The sequence below is a fragment of the Seriola dumerili genome, unplaced genomic scaffold, assembly GCF_002260705.1.
Source record: "Seriola dumerili isolate Sdu_G_001 unplaced genomic scaffold, Sdu_1.0 BDQW01000367.1, whole genome shotgun sequence".
Classification (NCBI taxonomy): Eukaryota; Metazoa; Chordata; class Actinopteri; order Carangiformes; family Carangidae; genus Seriola; species Seriola dumerili.
The window spans coordinates 1533101-1546179 of NW_019174622.1; the positions used below are offsets into that span (position 1 = coordinate 1533101).

At 44.7% G+C, this 13079-nt stretch overlaps 1 protein-coding gene across 1 annotated transcript; it reads right to left on the minus strand.

The window, feature by feature from the left end:
- Positions 1-212: 212 nt before the first annotated feature.
- On the minus strand, positions 213-9477 carry prr7 (proline rich 7, synaptic). The gene is made up of 4 exons (XM_022760872.1): positions 8910-9477; positions 5962-5967; positions 733-1146; positions 213-657 (listed from the first exon to the last, which is right to left on the minus strand). The coding sequence occupies exons 1-4, from the start codon at positions 9253-9255 to the stop codon at positions 566-568; spliced, it is 858 nt and encodes a 285-aa protein (XP_022616593.1). The 5' UTR covers positions 9256-9477; the 3' UTR covers positions 213-565.
- Positions 9478-13079: the final 3602 nt, after the last annotated feature.

Consider the following 13079-nt stretch of genomic DNA (forward strand, 5'->3'; position numbering starts at 1 on the left):
GGAGAGGTCGTCGTGGGCAACAGACAGCTCCCGGGAGCCATGGCAACAAGAGACTGGTACAATAGGTTGCTCCGGCGCAGAGGGAGGAGAGGAGGAATGAAGAGAACGAGAGAGCGAGGGGAGGCAGAGATGGAGACAGAAGCAGCTGTTGCTCGTTTGTTGCTCGTCCTCTACCTTCTCACTGTTTTTTTTTGTTTTTTTTCCCTCTCCTCCTCCGCTGCCTCGACTCAATTAACTCTGATATGACACCACGATACCTCACTGACTCAACAACACCGCTTTGAAACCGTGTGTAATTTCCTCTTTTAGCTGAGAGCCACAATCGCAGCAAGAGTAAGTGGCTCCCCTTTCGCCCACAGAGCCGCACGGGGGAATTGAACTTGTGACGCCTTTGACGCCACTTTCACCCTCTTTCAGCTCCTCTGGGGAATTAAATCTCTACTTCTACCGGCGCTAGCGTGTTAACACTGAGCATGAAAGGAGGCGCACAGACAGGAAGTCTGTCTTTAAAGATCTCCCGCTTAAAGGCTCGTCAACCTATTGGTTGGTTAGTCGGCATCTGGGCCTAGACAGCGGTGCTCCGACCCAGCAGGGGGAAGGCTGTTGGCAGGCCACAGCTGGGCTCCAGTCCCCTCAGTCCATGCACCCCCTGAAGCCCTGGTAACCCTCCATGGAATCCCTGTATCTCCCCTTGAAGTCCTTGTATTCCCCCTTGGAGTCCCTGTATTCCACCCCTGAGCCCAAGTCCGTCATGGTGAGTCCTGGCCTCTCGCCGCGGCATGGTAGCCATCGCAGCGGCAGCCTGCAGGGAGCGGCCCCCCGGCGGGGTGAAGTTGTTGTGGTGCAGGTCCATGTTGGACAGGAGGTGACCCAGGGAGTCCCAGCGCTGGGACGAGGGCAGGCGTATCAGGGAGGAGTAACCCCGATCGGGGAACACCGTCGCCGCAGGAAGCTTGCTGGTCTCGGACGTGAACACCGGAGCAGGGTCCTGGTGTTCCCTGAGGGGCGGCGGCGCTGCTCGGAGCGGGGCAGGCTTCAGGTAGGTGCCCCCCCGTGGGTCGGCCAACACCTCGCTGTAGGGCGGAGGAGGATCCTCCATCAGGACGGCCTCCTCATAGCAGGGCGGCTTCCCAAATACATCTGCATCTGGGAATAAAAGAGGAGACTGGGAGTTAAGATGAATCACAACATGATTTAACCCCGGACACTTAATTTTTATTAAATTAGATTATGCTTTAATTATGAAGGTTTAAAATTTATAAAACTTTCCCAGAAACCAGAGAAAATATTCTAGAGTCCGTCGGGAGAACCGAGACATTTCCTGGTGGCCTGAGGGTCGTTTTGACACCAGCCGTGAACAGTTGACGTAATCAGCGCTAACATCACAACCAGGAAGGAGAAAAGACAAAAAAACAAAACAAAAGGATGCACACCCTCGAGTCGACATCTTGAATACTCGCAAAAACTATCACAGCACATGAGGTCTGAACTCTCTCTTCCTCTCTCACACATTTTATTTTCTCGGCTCTTATCGTCGTCATTCCACAAAACACACATTTATCACACATTAACTTCTCACTTCAATCTTCACTGAAGTCAGATCAGCCCAAATCACTCTGAACGGCTTAATGCTCCTGTGCGGTGAATAAATAATAAACTAATAAACAAGTAAACAGGAGCGTTTTACAGTTGTGAGAATTGAGTAATGCAACAGTCATGATTCACAGCGATGAGTTACTTCTCCATTAACTGCTCACTCCAGAGTCAACTACAGAGGCTCTATTGTGTTCAACGGGCTTCAGTGAATGAGTGGATGGGTGTTGATGGATGCTGGTCCGGTCTGGATGTGTAAGACAGCACAGCTACACAATCTGCCAATAAAGTTAAACCCAAGGACACACACATCCCGAGAAATGTGAGTGAGAATTTAGCTCCGAAAAATGACAAATTCTTTTGCGTATTATTACCAGTTCATATTGAATGAGCGATCTGAAGAGTTTCTGGTTCCTTGTAAGAACTGATTGATTGAATTTACAGAATCACTGCACAGCACCAGTCATAATCACCAAGGATTAAAGTGGCAATCTGGGAGACTTTCATTTAAATTAATGTCTGTTACATCACTATCTGTCACTGAATGGTGACTGAGCCTGTGGCCCACTGATAACAGTACTGCAATATTCATGTATCCGCAGTGTTATGAACTGTCTGCGGTGACGTTCCCCGAAAGAAAAACACAGTATTACGTTACTCTGCTAATAGAAACATATATATATATATAAATATATAATAATTCACCTTTATTGTGGCTGATACACACAGAAAACAAAGAGCTGAGTCGTTCAGTTTGAGTTTCGTTATAGAATTGCGGCATTTTAACTATTTAAATTTGACATGTTCTTTAAAAAGCAGCTGATATGTTGTTGTTGTGCTGCAGAGAAAACAAAAGCACAAAAATAAAAATATGTACCTTTCGAAGCGCTGCAACATTTATGAAACACCTTTGCCCTGACAGAGAGAGAGCCTGTGGGCATAATGCAAGACTGTGGAGTCTATATTTCAATGTATTGTCAGTATAAAGGAGAGGATTTTTGGCCTGATAAAACCCCCAAGGGCGAGTTTTTTGGAACAACTGAAGGCAGTTTCTATTTCCAGGCTGATGAATCTGCCCAGATCCTGATCAATATCTGTCGAAATGTTGCACAACCTCCCCTCCTGCTTCCACCGGACCTGAAATATTAACAGTAACTCGTCTTGCCGGCTGAAATGCATCTTATCCATCTCCCAGAAAAGTTTTAAAAGTACAGTGTTACATGCGTCGTCACATTTTCTCTGCACAAATAGTAGAAGTGGCTTCAGAGATGTTCCAGATAATCTTGCCTAGTTTCCCTGCAGGTTTTTCCCGACTAGTTGATTAATTTGCTGATTATTTCCTCAATTAATCGATCAATCCCTTGATCTATGAAGGGTCGGAAAATAGTTAATTTCCTAGGAACAATGTTGACATACTCAGTCAACCCCAAACATTATCATTTTTAATGTCATAGAAGTCAACAAGATGCATCCGATATTCACATCTGAGGATCTGGAACCAGCAAATTTATGGCCTTGTCGTATAAAATATGACTTAAATGATTGATAATCAAAATGATTGATTGTTTATGACAGTAAAACACAACAGATCCTTGTACCATTCCTCAGCTCGAACCTGTTTGACGGCTGTAAAAACAAACATCACTGTTGGAAATCAACAGATGTTTGTTGAACTGTTGCCATGGAGCCGGATGTATTTGTGGATGCAAACGTGTGTCTTTGCGTGTGTTTCTATACCTGGCTACTCTCCATCACACCTCCGTCACGCCTCACACAGAGATACCTACAGGATCAGACTCTTACTACGTCGCCCGACGGCTTCTGTTGCTCCGGGCGACACTACCAGCTTTTCGAGCGGCTTAAAATACGCGTCGGAGACAATGTCGGCAGCAGAAACACGTGGGACTGATGTTTCCGCCGAGAGGATCAGCACGGGTTCGTTTGAAGCAGCGGCCAATTCTGAGGGGATGAAGTATGTAACCGTATGTAGTGGGATCTGTGACAGCTACTGTACACAGCGCAGTGATCATATTAGACACGGTGCATTACGGGGTCAAACAGAAATAGCGGAGTGTGTGGTAGAACGTAGAGTAAATACAACCATCGCTCTACTCAGGTTTCATGTCAGTGTATCAGTGGTGATCAAACGGTATCTCTACTTCCAGATAGAACAAAACTGATTTCCTCTCATCTCTAATCTTTACAGTATCTTTTATAATCAGATCTCACATTTCCTATCACCTTTTTTCCTCATCTCGTCTCTCACTTTACCTCCTCATCTAGTCATCTCATGTCATCTATAATCTGTCATCTCGCTCATCTCTCATGTCTATCATGTCAGCACATTTCTTTTCTTTTTTTTGATCTCACATTTCATTTTACCTCCTCTCTGATCTCACCTCGTTTCTCAACAAATCTTTCTTTCCTCTACAGTTTCTTCTTTTCATATCTCTATTCTGATCTCATCTCTTTTATTTCGCAATATCCCCCTTTTTTCCTCATGTCTCATCTCCTCTCTCATTTTTCCACATCTCTCTTTCCTCTGGTCACAACTCATTTTTATCTTGCAAGTCCTCTCCGATACCTTAATCTCATCTCTCATATGATCCCTCTCCTCTTTCTTCCCACAGATATTTCTTTTCTCCTCTGTATCCCCTCCTCCTCTTCTCTCATCTTTCTCATCAAATCACATCTCCTATTACTGTCGCCTCATCTCATTCATCTCGTCTCCACATTTCTTTTCACCACGTCTCATAACATTTAATCTTTCTAATCTCATCTCTACTCTCAAGTCATCATTTTAGCATCTCACATTCCCCCTTTCATCTCATCTCATCCATCTTCTCATAACTCATGTAATCCTTTCTCTCATCTCTTCCCTTTAATTTTGTCTGTCTTTACATCACATTTCACATCTTTTTTTAACTAACCTCTCTCCTCCTCTTTCTTCTTTCAGCATTTCTTGTTTTCCTGATCTCTAATCTCTCCTTATCTTGCATCTCATCTCCACACATCATCTTGTTTTGCATTTCTCTTCTCATCCCTTTTCTCTTCTCCTCCCACGTCTCATTGGCCTTGATTCATTTCTCACCACTCTTTGCATCTCATCTGATATCTTCCTTAATCTCGTCACTTGTCACGTCTCATCATCTCATCTTATCTCATTTATTATATCACCCTCCTTCTTCTCTCTCAGTAGTCTGACCTCTCTTTTTCTCACATCTCAATCTCCTATTATCTCAGTTTCCATGTATTCGCACTAAGGGCAACATGATTAACAAGTCGCATCACATAAATCATTTCCCTTTGAGCCAGCCAGAGCATCTCAGCCGATGTGTCAGTTCATGTTAATGCCTACTGTGGAGATAGCCAGATAAATACACAGCGCTACTCATTTCAAGTTAGAAAGGGCAAACAGTGGAAGCAAACATCATTTTCCGGTTCAAAAAACTCTACGGCTGCAGAGGAGGAATCATCACCCACCACCGGTCTGAGCCGAGCGGCTTATCGGAGCTGCTCCCAGTGTGAACATCCTGTGTGGGTCAGAATATTCAATACAAAAGCCTGTCATGCTGGCTGTGTGGGATGACAGCTGAGTGATGCATGAAATATGTGTTTCTGAAGACTAACTCTAATTACTCTAAAAAATCTTAAGATGGAAGTTGATTTTTCTTTGCTGTCAGGAAGCAGCACTGGACTGAATCACATGCCTGACTTCAGACGGGCTAACGTTGTCACTGAAGCTGTCAACACTGTTGTGTGCCGCTAACTAATTAAAAGTGGGTATCTAAACAATAAGTTTAAATTTAATAAAAACACGGACTTTGGTGTTTAAAGTTCTGACTTTCAGCTTTAATTTGAGGGTGTTTGAAGATCCCAGTCAGATGAACAGTGCAGTAGCGTAGCCACTTCTACCCATGCTAGCAGCAGGGTTGTAAGGCTAGAGCTGATAATGTCACTTACTCCGACGCTTCTGGTCAATACTCAAATATCTTGTCATTAAATTCAGCTCATGCATTCATGTTCTGCACAGAATCAACTGTAACAATTAGAAAAACTGAATGCAAAGCAGTTAGCATGTTGATATTGTCATTGTGTATTAGCGGTTAGCTCAAAGCAGCTAGGTACAGCCTCACAGAGTTGTTCCCTTGTTCTGTCAGTCACATAGTGATGCTTTTCTCACTCATCTTTTAGCTCCGGTTTGGTCCTCAACACTTTAGCTGGCTAGGCGCTAACTTTTTTCTGCCATTTGTTGCTAGGCAGGTAACGTACAGTAGAGCTGTCTCGCTCTCCCCCGTGGCGAACATGACTCAACCAGCTCCTCTCCCTCTCTCTCTCAGTCCTCCGCTGTGCTCAGCTGGTCAGCACCTGCCTCTCTTTTAGCTCTGCCGCTGCCTGGATACTAAACCTCTTCATCAGTCTGCTTTGTGACCGGGGCTCCAGCAACCTTTTGTTTTATCCTTATACTGTCTGTCTCTGCTCGTTAAACATCTCTGACAGCGACTGGTGCTCTTTTTACTCGCTCCGGCTTTTCCTTTCCCTCTTTCCTACCGCTGTCCACCACTGTACAGATGTTTGAAGGTTTTAATTCTGTTTTCTCTTCACTCCTGTGTCCTCTCCACATTTTATGGTTGATATAACGACATGAACATCAGTAAATCCTCCTGCAGTCCAGGACAGAAACACAAACCAGAGACAGACAGATTCTTAAACTTCCTAAAGTTTGTATTTGATGCAAATGGCAAATCTGCCTCTAAATGTTAATCCTCTGATGTCACTCGGAGCTTGTAGGATTTTACTGAGTCCTTCATGTGTTGTATATGAAATGCCTGTGCTTTTTAATCTATGCTAATGCTGCTGTCAATGATTTTCACTGCAGCTGCACTTTCTGTTTTTCTTTTTTCTCCATTTCAGACGACGTCTTTACATTTCCAGAGGCTTGCGGAGGAATTTATTTAAAGAGCTTTCTAGGTTGAAGCTTGAATTCCTGAGAAGGAGAGTTGTTGCCTCGTGTTTACCTCTGCTAGCAGGGTAAACACAATGTCCCAAAATCTCATGAATTCATTTCCATAAAAATTGTTGTACGCGTCGGCCTGAGGCTGTAGAGTTTAATTTAATCAGAAAAAGTCCCTCTCTCATTCTGCAGGTTCAGATGTGACTTGAGCAAGGCGCTTAACTGTAAAGTGCTCGAGCGAAGCAGCTGAATGACCTGCAGCTGTATGTGTGGTTAACAGCTGATAGTAGTGAATGAGGATGGGCGTTGATGATAAAGAGCATTGAAACCTGATGAATCTGCTTCCACGTCCCTGAATCATCACGTATATTAAGCTGAATGATTCGAAGGTGCAGAGTTTCGCCAGCTGGAAAAGCAACAGAACCAAATCTCAAGCCAAGTGTGACAACAATCGACTGTTCAAGATGTTTTAGCTGCTCCTGTGGTTGCGCAGACACACTGGAATGCGTGACATGTGCGTGAGGTTTTTAAAGGCCCTTGATTTTTAACAGTTGTACCGTGAAACCAGAACACAGAATACAGATCGCATCTTAATACCAGGTGTAAACGACGTCTTAGTTCTGCTCCACTGAATATCTTGATGAAAGACCAAATAAATCATTGAGATCCAAAATATGGAGCAAACCAGACCCGTCATCTCAAGCTGCGAGCGGTGAACGGTTCAATTTAAAGTTAATGGTCCCCCTCACAGTTTAACTGGAATCATTGTCAGAGGCCTGAAGACATAAAACTACACAGCATTTCACGAGTGAGATTAAAAATTGGAGAAAGGTCTGAGAAATGACCATAACGTTTTTTCTCTTCCTTTCCTCTCGATTAATCGTCTCTGATTGATCCCCTTTTGGGGTCCTGATCCGCAGGTCCAGACCACCTGAAGTAAAAATACAGAACAGAAGACTGTGAATTTTATCCCCCATCAATTACAGTGTGGTTACGTTGGGAAGGAAACGCTTCGCAGCCAGTGTGGACAGGTATTGATTACAGTGATCAGTGACTCCTTCAACATACATATGAGAAAAAGTTTAAACCTGTCCTTTAAAATGGCGAGACCTCGGTACAAAGCCTCTCTCTCTCTCTACCTGTCTGTTTTTCCCAATCTCACCCAGCTGCCTCCACACCTCTGAATGTCTCTGTATTCTCGTCTTTATATATATATATATATATATATACACACACACATACATGGCCACGTTGCTCGCTCCTTCACCGCTCGGCCTCCACAGTCACCACCCTCGCCTCAGCAGCAGCTGTCACCATGACGCCCCGCGGGGGGAACGCTGCCCGGCAGGCAGGAAGGTGGAGGCTGGGAACCGAAGAGTCTAAAATAATCTGACACCACGGTGAATAATATAATCCTCCTCCTGTTCCCTGCTCTCTGGCCGCATCTCAATTTCTCATACGAACATTTTGAATTAATTAGTTATCCTGTATTTTTAATTGAAAATAAAGAAACTTGAGTTCAAAGTCATCCGTCTTATGAATGAAATGCGCATTTGGCTCGTAAATAAAAAAAACAAACAAGATGTGACAGGTTGGGTGTTTGTCAGTGATTTCACACTCAGCAGTGGAGAAGGGATTAACATGCTCAACAGACAGATGGACGGAGGGAAACTCTCCAATCTTGAAGTCAAAGGGCAGCTCGATCTGCTGATGACCAGTTCTGAACAAATAAAACCCGTTCTGGGTCGTTCATACATTCACCTGCGGGGTCACTGAAAACCACATCTGAGCCCACAGTGATTAGACTTCGTAATCTCCACTCGTACATCCTGCTACTGCTTCCAGGAAAAAAGCCACAGCCTCAAACTGTAGTAAACAACAACTAAAACATATTTTTCCCTCAGGGGTGGTAGGCGACAGGGGGCCGCACTTTGTGACGCAACGTTAAGGGCGGGAGCGGCGAAAACCCTCCGTAGACCCGACCGTCTCATTCCAGTTCGGCCTTCATGGTCCACAACGGCCACGAAGGGCCACACCTACATGGACCACGTGCTACGAAGGAAGTGACCCGATTGGCCGAACTGACCCTCTCCCTCAACCTCAGATCATCGACCACGAGACTCTCCATCGTCAGCTTCCCTCCCCAACAGATTAAAAACAGCATGAAACTACATTTCATGAACAAGCAACAACATGAACGACAAAATTAAAACAAACTATTAAAATTCACCAAATTTTCAGAAACCTTGAAAAACTTCTCTCGTCTCATCTTGTGACTTGAAGGAAGGAAAATCACCAAACTGATGAACTGTATACAACAAGAAAAGCAGCAACAGAAACTGTAAGAATCCCGTCACGTTACCTGGCATGCTGACCCAGGTTGCTTGCGGCATGGGATGAGGAACCAGCACAGGAAGTGGCGGCGACAGGGTGCGAGGAGGGCAGAACTGCGGCGGCTCCCTGGGCAGCTGCGGAGGTGGTGGCGGCGGCGGCGGAGGAGGAGGAGGCGGGTATCCTGCTGGTTGACAGCCGAGCGGCTCCATCTCTACCGTCCGCAGACACTGCTCCCTGAGCCGCTCCTCGCGGCGGCGCTTCAGCCGGCGCTGCAGGAAGCTGCAGAAGCAGCAGAGCATGACGATGAACGCCCAGACCAACCAGAAGCCGGCGAAACAGGCCAGGAAGGTGTAGGTGCCCTGCGACATCACCATGGCAGTGAGGGGACGGGCAGCGAGTCCCCCTCCCCCCCGAGGTCGGTGATTTCAGGTGGGGTTACAGGTGAGCTCCTGCTGTCGCTGTGAGACTAATGGTTCGTCTCTCCAGGGTCAAAAAGCTAAACTCAGGCACATTTATTACATTCAGTGAAAATAATCCGAGGTGGGAACGAACAGCCGTCACTCCACTTGAATACTGATGAATTTAAATCAGCTGAAGCTGTGATTCTGAAATAATAACCGTGCTCGGTGACAGGTTTTTCTTTCAAGACGGCGGCTCTTAAACTCGACACTTCACAAATTTAAACAGACATTCAAATGTTTTTCTTGATGAAACGACTCGATGAAGAAGGTTTCTGAAGAAAAAAACGACGATGATATAATTAAAAACAGCTCACACTGACAGTTGGTGAGTTAAAGAAATCCAGTAATATTCAGTAGAAGCTGGAAACATGTCTGAATACTGAACATTGTGCAGTCACAGCCTCGGTGGTGTTTGTGAAGATCTGGAAGTCAATAAAAAAAGCAACATCTTCTATAAAACGTGCATTAAACTCATTAAATAATAATTAATTTCATGAAGGACGTGAATGCCAAAAGGTAATGAAGCGGTTAATTGCCTTGGAAACAGCAGCAGTGGCTCGTTAGTCTCTGTCCGCCTGGTTTACACATAAATGAATTTAACACTTTAAACAGAGATTGGATGTAAAAAAAGAAAAGAAGAAGAAGAAGAAAAAGATTTCTGTCCAAATGAGGAACTTAATTTGCAACAGATTCACCAAAATACATGACAGAAGTTAAAGGGAAATCTTTGTGGTTTTTCAAGTTGACATTAATTTAGTTTCAGCTTCATATTTCAAAGTTACTTAAAGGTCAAAAATCTGGTATTTAAATCTGCAGGAAATATAAAAAACTAACTTCCTTTCTGTTTTCAAAACCTCGTCCATTCGTCCTGATGTTTTATAAAATCAGCTCCGTTCTTCTCATTTAAATGGAAATGTCTCGACTCCTGGTAGAAACACACACTTTCACAGACTGACGGACACACACTGTTATTCCTCAGGACTACAGATGAACTCTGCACCTTCCCCCGGAGCTTCAGCGGCAGCAAACGTCCGTTTAAATTCTCCAGAAGGCTCCAACCGGACCTCCCCTCAATAATCCAGCTGCTCAGTTTCCTTTAAAGGCTGATAAAGGTACAGAGGCGGGAAACTTTTTCCTCTTTTCTGATGGAAAATAAAACTGTGCCGGCATCGTCACCTGGCGTTGGAGGCAGAACTTTGGTCCAGGAGAGAAGAGGAAATACAAATAATAATAAAAAAAGGAATAAGTTGGGAGTTTGGAGGAGCAAAGGATTGTGGGTCACATGAGCTGAGGCGTCGTCCAATCAGAAGCGCCAAAAACCCCAGAGTTGATGTGTGAGTCCTCGTCGGACCGGGTCCTCCACGTGAAGTCAAACAGCTGGTCCCTTTAGGGCCGCGGGGGGTCGGAGTCGGGGGTCCGTCTACGCCGCCAGGACGCCGAATTCCTCCCTCTCAGATCCTGGCGGGACTCCTCAGCCTCACGCTGCTCTACAAAGACACACGGGGAGGAGACGAGACCGTCGTCAGCGACTATCAGAGGACAGATTCAGACAAGATGTTGGACAGAGTGAGAACTGCGAGCAGTAAAAAAACAGCACAGAGGCGGAGTGGTTATAAATCTCAGCTGTTCAGGGCAGGATTATGACGCCGACCTCTGGGGCCGGGTATCAGTTTCCCACTTCAGAGACCGGCTCACAGAGGAAATATTCACAGTGATACAGGGAAAGACACAGAGAGAGTGGACACAGATAATAAAAAAAAATAACAGGATACATCACACTGTCTACTATATCACACCGAAATCCCCTCCTCAAATACACTGTGTATCCATGAAGAAGAAACATGAACCATTGTTTTATAATGTGACAACTCTCTGTTTCGAGGTTTGGCGAGGGGGAGGACTTTGGAAGAGGAAGCTTACAGTTATCTCCTCTGTCACAGTCCAATGTTTTAATGACCCATCATCCCTCTGTGGCCTTCGTCTCTCTGTAACAACATCACGCTGCTTCCACGTTTAGGAGTCATAACGCCCACGGCCCCCAGACAACTTCATCACTTTAATGTAAATGAAGGAGAAGAAGAAGAAGAAGAAGAAGAGAAGGGAGAGAAAGAAGGGAGGACAGTCTCATGGTTAATGTTAGGATCAGGAGAGAGAGGTAGAATATGTACACAGCCCGGAAAAGAGAAGAAGAAGAAGGATTAGAGAAAGAATACTTAGAGGAAGAAGAAGAAGAGTAATTACAGGAAGCAGACAAAGAATTAGAGAAGCAAGAAGAACTAGAAAAAGAAGATAAAGGAAGAAAGAAGATGATGGAGAAGAAAACGGTGATGATAAAGTTGGTGATGACGAAGTCAGCTCAGGCCGACTCTGAGAACTAGAAATAATAATGATGTTAACGATAAAGATAATTAAGAAAAATAAAAACATGGATTCAGACAAAGAGGAAGAAGTAGGAAAAGGAAGAAGAGGAAGAAGAAAATCTGCCTCAAAGAATTTATAGAAACTCACTCACTCAGGGGTCTACACCTACTTTTTCACAAGTAGCCCCTAAATTGAAAACTTACGGAGCGCATAAAGAACTTTAGGGTCACAATGAACATGTATCAAATAATGTGTTTTTCCTTAAAGGTCCATATAGTGTAAAGGTCTGTGTCCATGTGTAGTGTGATTATAGATCAGCTCTAGCTTCTATATTAATACTGTGAAAGTATCAAAGCCTCAGTCCACAGAGAAATGCACACAGCCTGTATTCAGAAACTGAGCCTTAAAACCAGCCGTCAGGACTTCTGGAACTTTGAGCCAATCAGAAGACAGGCTCAGAGCCTCCTCTCTTCTGATTGGCTCAGTTGTTGCTAGAGCCCCAGAGAGAAGCCTGAGGGAGGAGATGTAAAACTGCGAACTCACGGAGGCAGCGAGACCTGCTTCAATCACACTGCCTTAAAAAAATGTCGTGATCCCCAGAGGATGAACCCTCCTGACTTCTCATCTAGCGCCACCATCAGGTCGGAATTCATCCAGCATGCACAGCTGATGACATTTCCCATCAGCCTCAGCTTTGTGTTGCTAATTAGCAAATGTTAGCTTGCTAAGAGGGTGAACACTGTAAACACAACCTGCTACACATCAGATTGTTTATTTTAGCGTTTAGCAAAGCCGCTAGCATTGGCTGTAGGTGCTCTGTGTTTATCAGCTGTCATGGCGGTGCCCTTAAGCAAGGCATCCAGTGAGGTGTTGTTTTAAATGTGACAGTCATGTAAATCAACTCGCTTGCTGCTCCTTCCAGAACCACTTGGACCCACCTCTTGTTTGAAACTGCGGAGTTTAGATTTCAGTATAAATCCACCACCGATCTGCTCGTCTCTACATCACCTCTGGGAGCCATGCTTTCTTTCTTCTTTTTTCTTTTTTTTTCCACTAGTCATGTTTCTTCCATTTGTCAGCAAAGTACAGAGGGAATTATGTTGTTACCAAACGCTGAGGAGATTATCAGTGTTATGAATCCTTCCCTCCTCTCTGAACGGCTCTTGAGGGAATCCCCCCCCCCTCTTCACTTTGAAACACACTTCGCAGTCGTTACTCATCCCATCAGCTGCAGCATCTCATGCCGTCGCCGCTGAAGTTAAACTAAAAAACACGGCATTTTCAGCAACTCTGAAATAAGATATTCGTCCTCTGAGGGAGGTGATTCCTTCTTCTCCCCAGAATTGAACTCAAACTGTGGATGTTTTTCTTCAAAT